At 42.6% G+C, this 7,500-nt stretch overlaps 1 protein-coding gene across 5 annotated transcripts in view; it reads right to left on the minus strand.

Annotated features, from left to right (window-relative positions):
- Window positions 1–4,569: 4,569 nt before the first annotated feature.
- The window catches only part of syt17 (synaptotagmin XVII), a 22,123-nt gene continuing 19,192 nt past the window's right edge, over window positions 4,570–7,500 (minus strand). For 2 of the 5 annotated variants that reach the window (XM_058375675.1, XM_058375670.1), the window contains one exon: window positions 4,572–5,386. In XM_058375675.1, coding sequence (XP_058231658.1) covers window positions 5,190–5,386 — 197 coding nt within the window. In that variant the 3' untranslated portion in view covers window positions 4,572–5,189. Of the gene's footprint in view, window positions 5,387–5,775; window positions 5,905–6,562; window positions 6,673–7,500 lie in introns of all 5 variants that reach the window. The other 3 variants (XR_009203170.1, XR_009203171.1, XM_058375659.1) reach the window with 3 other exon arrangements.

The raw sequence follows: 7,500 nt of genomic DNA on the forward strand, positions 1-7,500 counted from the left end.
TTTTTTTGTGTTTTGACGTCATGTGTGATTGTAGCTGGGAGTTCTCGTTAAACTGGTTGGTCATCTGGTCAAGGTCCAGTCAGAAAGTCACACACACACACACACACACACACAGCCTGTGCTTGTTTGTCAGGCAGATGTTTATCAGTGGTCTCCGCCCTCTTCCAGCCGCCTGCTCCGTTGTCATACGTGTGATTTGTTTGTGAATACACACACACACACACACACATACTCTCTATATACACTCTATAAGCTTCTGCTTTGCGCCTTTATTTAGGAATCTGTAAGAAAAGCCGGCGTATCCCAAATCACTGCTGTTACTGTAAACGTTATGAAGAGGAGCAACAAGATGACATCATTAATAAACGCTTGCCAAACACACACACACACACATCATGGAAAGGCTGGAACAAGCTCATCATTTATTCCAAGCCTCACCTCAGTGGGAGTTGTGTAATCCAGACACAGTTGTCTATTGCCTCAGATATTTATAGTAGGGCCCTAGGTAGGGGACAGAGTGTGCACTACAGAGGGTCTAACGGTGCAGACTTCTCTAAAATAAGTGAGGGCATTTATTTATGCATGTTTTATTCGAGGCTAGACTCCGCTATCATGGTCATGTCGGCTATTTTCACATTTTTGGATGAGTTTTCATCTGTAATAATAAAAAAAATATAAAAATAAACAGAAAAGTGTTTCATATTAGCTGATGGAGGTTTTAAACTCCGCCCACTTCACGGCCATGTCACAGGCATATATCCCTGAAAAATTCCTGTTGCATTATCACACACACACACACACACACACACACACCTCAGTGTACAGTTTTTAAACACTTTACCTCAAGGTCCAGCCGTTTCTTTCTGTCCTCTCACTCTTCTTCTAATGAAAAATATAATCCCGAGGAATTAATCCCAGAATATTCTAACTCTCAGATTTCTGTTAGATTTCATGCTGAAAAATGATATTCAACACTTCCTGTATAAACCGTGCACTGACTTTTCTGGAGTTATAAATAAAGTGTCTGAATGTTGAGTACAAGTCTGGAGTCTCCATCAAGTTATTCATCTAGACGTTCTCTAAAGGTTGAACCCCAACGTTCCTACAATGTAACGAAAATATACAATATAAAATACTTTAAAAAAGAATAAAAACGTTAAGAACACATCGCATTGTTTAAACAATTATGTAAAGCTCAATGTTGCAGTAACATTGTAGGGATGTTTCTGAAGGTTTTAATACCTTCTCATGAGAAAACTCTTAGCGAGCTCTGATCCTGGACACACCCCTCATGTAGCTTGTAGTCAGTGGGCGTGGCCAGCTTTGATTTATACTGCAGTGACAGATGGTATTAGCAATACAGCATACCACACACACACACACACACACACAGAGTGTTGTTTTCTGTCTTATCTGTACGTTATAAATTTGTAAAAAGGCAACAGAAGGAACCCAGTGGTAATGTGATGAATCTCTCGGTGCCCCCAGTGCTCCCAATGCCCCCAGTGGTCCCAGTGCCCCCAGTTCCCCCAGTGCCCCCTCTGCTCCCAGTGTCCCCAGTGATCCCAGTTTTCCCAGTGCTAGTGCTCCCATTGCCCCAGTGCTCCCAATAACCCAGGGCTCGCTGCACTCCTAGTGCCCTAATGCCCCCAAAGCACCAGTGCTCCCCATGCCCCAGTGATCCCAGTGCTCCCAGTGCCCCTAGTGCTCCCAGTGCTCCCAGTGCTCCCAGTGCTCCTGTGCTGATTTCTTGTTTCAGGCCTAATAATAACCACAGCTTTACAGTGTGACTCTGGAGTCTTGGGTTCTCCGCAAGGTTCTCCAGGTCTGACCCTGACATGCGGTTCTCACAGAACAAAAGACATTCATTTTCCCAATTTAATCCCAGCACTTCAAAACCCGAGAGGAAGCTTAACCTCCATCTGCACGCTGACCTGTGAAGGGTTCGTTCTCTCTGGCTCTCACCAATTAACCCTCGGAACGTTCCGGGTGGAACTCCAGCAGCTCCTCAGAAGGATTCAGTGGGAGAAACACAGAGATGAAGAATTCATTTCAGCTTCAGGGAAAAAACACACATCTTCTTGTTATGTAAAAGACCAAACTCTCATGAGGTTCTTCTGAGTTTCAGTGGAGAACCGTTTCAGGATGGAGGAACTGGTGTTTGATCCGTTCTACTTTCCTCTCCTACACCAACATCTAATCTTCAGGGTTCTTTAAGGGTTCTCTGACCATTAGCACGTGTCTGTGCTGTTTCTCCGTCCTGTAGCCGTGCCCTCAGCTGGACGTCATCCTGCACCTGGGTTGAGACGAGTGTCACAGCAGCAGATCTCTGACCCTGAGATTATAATCAGAACTTTCTCCTAACAGCTGGACACTAAAACCCTCACGTTATTCTGAGACTGGGGTGTCCAGGAGGATTAACTCACACTGATTAACTGATCAATAATAACACACTTTATACATTACACACTCTCTCTCTCTCTCTCTCTCTCTCTTTCACGCACACACTACACTGACACACACACTCTCTCTCTCTGCTCACCAACAAACTCATCTACAGATATGCTAGTGAGGAACACGCTAACAGACAGAGAATACACTTCTTAGTCATGTAATAACGTGTCTTAGTCATGTAATAACGTGTCTTAGTCATGTAATAACGTGTCTTAGTCATGTAATAACGTGTCTTAGTCATGTAATAACGTGTCTTAGTCATGTAATAACGTGTCTTAGTCATGTAATAACGTGAGAAAACTGTAGAGGTTCTGGATGAATCTGTTGTGTTTCTGCTGTCAGTGTCACAGTGTGAGAAAAACAAACAAACAAACAAACAAACAACACCAGTGTGTTAGCTTGCTAAAGCGCTAGCTTTGGCCTTTACCTAGCTTTCCTTGGCATCTGTATATGATGGTTGCCTAGCAACAGCACCCATCCTCATAAAGCAGCATTGCAGAAGACATTTTCATTTCAGCACCTCTTTATTTATTTATTTATTTATTTTTGTATTTATTATTTATTTATTTACCTTTCTCTTAAATCTCCAGCATCACAGATTTGTTCAGTTCTTGTCGTTCACACACAGGGTCAGTACAGAACAGACACATCTACATTTTCCAGATAAATATACATCTATATGTTCAGCAGTTTCTCTAAATAAACGTCTTCACTGCCCTATTCTAACGTGTTTTTTTCCTACGTGAATTAAATATAAACAGTGAGATTCACACAATCAGAGCGTGAAGAGTTTCACTACAGAGACACGTGCACGACACACACAGCCACGGAGATTACAGCGTCACGTTTATCAACCGGACAGACGTGTGGACAAGAGAGACGAGGCGGGACGAGAGAAGAGGCGGGAAGAGAGACGAGGCAGGACGAGACACACCCCTACCGTCGACAGACGTCTGCAGCGTTCATCATCAACTTCAACACCAAATCCAGTCCCATATCACGTGAGAATATAAAAAATCCAAACACATGAATATGTAGACACACACACGCTTCTGCACACGTGTCTGAGGGACAGTGACACGCCTCCAGCGGAGACGGCCATGGGAGTCAGCAGACTGAACACAGTGACACGTTTTAACTCTCACACGTGAGTAGCAGCGAAGGGGTTTTTTTTTGAGAGAGTTCCAGCTTTTCTGTTGATTTGATTAGATGAGTTTTTTATGATAAACAAAAGAGTTTATTGTTTTTCCAAATTAAAATGTGAGGATTTGATTGGATTGGAGGAGGTGATTTGATTTGATTGGATTGGAGGAGGTGATTTGATTGGATTGGAGGAGGTGATTTGATTTGATTGGATTGGAGGAGGTGATTTGATTGGATTGGAGGAGGTGATTTGATTTGATTGGATTGGAGGAGGTGATTTGATTTGATTGGATTGGAGGAGGTGATTTGATTGGATTGGATTGGAGGAGGTGATTTGATTTGATTGGATTGGAGGAGGTGATTTGATTTGATTGGATTGGAGGAGGTGATTTGATTGGATTGGATTGGAGGAGGTGATTTGATTTGATTGGATTGGAGGAGGTGATTTGATTGGATTGGAGGAGGTGATTTGATTGGATTGGAGGAGGTGATTTGATTGGATTGGAGGAGGTGATTTGATTGGATTGGATTGGAGGAGGTGATTTGATTGGATTGGAGGAGGTGATTTGATTGGATTGGAGGAGGTGATTTGATTTGATTGGAGGAGGTGATTTGATTTGATTGGATTGGAGGAGGTGATTTGATTTGATTGGATTGGAGGAGGTGATTTGATTTGATTGGATTGGAGGAGGTGATTTGATTGGATTGGAGGAGGTGATTTGATTTGATTGGATTGGAGGAGGTGATTTGATTTGATTGGATTGGAGGAGGTGATTTGATTGGATTGGAGGAGGTGATTTGATTGGATTGGATTGGAGGAGGTGATTTGATTGGATTGGATTGGAGGAGGTGATTTGATTGGATTGGAGGAGGTGATTTGATTGGATTGGAGGAGGTGATTTGATTGGATTGGAGGAGGTGATTTGATTGGATTGGAGGAGGTGATTTGATTGGATTGGAGGAGATTTGATTTGATTGGAGGAGGTGATTTGATTGGATTGGAGGAGGTGATTTGATTGGATTGGAGGAGGTGATTTGATTGGATTGGAGGAGGTGATTTGATTGGATTTTACAATTTTACACCAGTTCACTGCCTGCTCCATGGTCACAGAATTAACCATGAGAACGTGTAACATCTTCTAATGCTGTACTTCTCACTATAATTCATCATCACACTAACACAGCTGTGGAGGAACTGAGAGCAACAGACACATCCAATCTGCTGATTAACAGAAACAACACCACCAAGAGAACGGTGAAAAAGAGGAGGAGGAAAAGAGAATGGAAGGGGGGGGAGAGAATAGGAGGAGGAGGAGGAGGAGGAGGAGGTATGATCTGGCTGTTCTCAGCCTGAGCTGAGCTGATGATGAGGTTCTGAAGGTCTCCATTTTCGATGATCAGCGTGAAGACGCTCTGCTGCGTCACCAGAAAAAACACTTCCTCAGCAGTCCATCTTCCTGAATAAAGTCCAGAGCAGAACCCGAGTCAGCTTCAGAACCCAAAGTGTATCACCGCAGTTCCTCTTATGGCTTGTCCCGCCCATTAAACGCTCCTCACTTCCTGCCTCCACCCATGGGTGTACCGAGTGAGGATCACGTGACCTCCAGCGAGGCGGGAGAGACGCGGTCGCACTCGGCGCGGGATCGCAGGCTGTGCCACTGCTCCACGGGCGTGCGCTGGGAACGTAGCAGACGCCGCCAGTGCGTGGTCTCCGCTGGTCCCGTGGAGAACTGACCGATCACCACGCGGCCCACAAAGTCGTTACTGCTCTTCACGTTGTGACCGTAAACTAAAGACAAGAGCAGAGCAGAACATCTTTAATATAGTGAGGAGTTTTATTTTAGTTTTTTATTCATGTAATTATTGATGATACTCTAGACTAGCAACAGGAACAGAAATAAAGGCTGTAAAAGCTCTTCCACAGATCCTGAATATGACATAACTGGACCTGCTGTCTCTACAGGGGGTTACAGAAATGAAGTATCAGAAGGTTATGAAAAGAAAGACCACATGAGTCTTTAATGCCTTAGAAGGAGGAGTTTTTAGTGACAGAGGGACAATAGGAACGATAAGCGCTTCATACATTTCAGCAGGAAAAAGCAAGTTCAAACAACTAATGAGGAATTAGACAAATAATCAGTGTAGAGGTGTTTAGGATCCTGGAGAATGAATGCTAACCTTCAATCAGATTCGTCCAATCAGCAGCCAGAAGTCAGTTTCTCTCTGACCGTAAACACCTCATGAATTCATTCCTAGCTGCTGTGAGGTGTTTATGACACACTGCTCAGGTTTCTTTATGAAGCTTTCCTGCATTATTATACATCTTTATTACATTAACATACAGTGGCGAGAAGTGCAAAACACAATAACTAATCCAAAAACACGAGGACGAATCAGACAGAGCGGAAAAGGTAGGTATAGTGTGTGAATGGAATTCTTCCCTCTGATTGGACGAGACATCTGTCACTCAGGATCTACAGGAAGTAGGAAATTGTGTATCTAACTTTATTTCTTGTACATGTGTGGAGTTCTGCGTTCACTTTAAACCAGTTTTTGATAGTACAACTTTAAATCTTTCTTTAAAAAGACAATAACAAACATATATATTTCTATTTATAAGAAAACGGAGTTCATTCAGCTCTACTGTGATGAAGGACGTTCATATGGTGTGATGTTGGATATACTGATAGTGTATCATGGAGTAAAGATTAGTTTATCTCTAAAAACACACCAGGAATGTTTGGAAGAGCAAACTGTTCCAGATTAAAGGATGTAAGGAGCGCTATAAGAGCAGAGCTGTGTTCATACACACACCAATCCACTTTCTACTGCTGCAGCTACTGCTGGACTTCCTGTCGATCCTGAGTGACCCATGTCTCGTCCAATCAGAGGGAAGAATTATATATATATATATATAATTATAGAATTATATATAGAATTATAGAATTATATATACTATACCTACCTTTTCCACTCTGTCTGAATCGCACTCGTGTTTTTGGATTTGTTATTGTGTTTTGAACTTCTCGGCCATCAACACCAGTAAGATTCAGCCTCAGCACTTACAGATTATTTCTGAAACACAGAACTGTTCTCTGATTTCTGAATTTTTTAAAACCTATAACTTTATCAGTTGTAAATAAATAAAAAATTTATTGATGGTTTATTCCATCAGCAGCATTTCTATTGTTTGATTAGATGTAAGAGTGTTGAATTACAGATCAGACATTTGCTCAGTGGTTTACTGTCACGTGTTATTAACATTACTCATAACATGTTAGTGATTAATAAAGTTGTGAATAAAAACAGATTTATATGATGCAGTGTTTTATGATCATAGTCCATTATTAATATGAAACTAGCAGAAAAAAAGGGTTTTGATATAAAAACTCAGAGGCTGAAGGAGGAAGTCAGAGAGGAAACGTCAGCTCTCACGTATTCGTCGCCAGGCAACAGGAGCACTCGAGGAATCTGTGGCCTTGAGAGCCTGCGGGATGGACGCTAGACATCTCTCATGATTTATATCAAAGACTCAGGAAGACACTGAGCTGAAAAACTCTCAAATCATTACACACACACTCTGTGTGTGAGAGCTTACACTTCATACACACATCTGCACACTGCACTCTCCAGGCAGACCTGAAGACCACGGGAATGTGGAATTAAATCACACCTCCGGCTGAGATCCTTCGGGTGCGGGTGATGGAGAGGGTGAGGATGAGGTTGAGGGCAAGAGCGAGGGTGAGGTGTGGTGAGGTGAGGTGATGACATCACCATGAAAATGAGAGATTTAAAAGCTCCTTTAAGGAGAACAGAAATAAAGGCTCTAAAAGCTTCCACAGATCCTCAAAAAGACATAACTGGACCTGCTCTCCACAGGGGGAAATGGAAAAGAGGTGATGA

The sequence above is a fragment of the Hemibagrus wyckioides genome, linkage group LG02 (genome assembly GCF_019097595.1).
Source record: "Hemibagrus wyckioides isolate EC202008001 linkage group LG02, SWU_Hwy_1.0, whole genome shotgun sequence".
NCBI classification, from domain to species: domain Eukaryota; kingdom Metazoa; phylum Chordata; class Actinopteri; order Siluriformes; family Bagridae; genus Hemibagrus; species Hemibagrus wyckioides.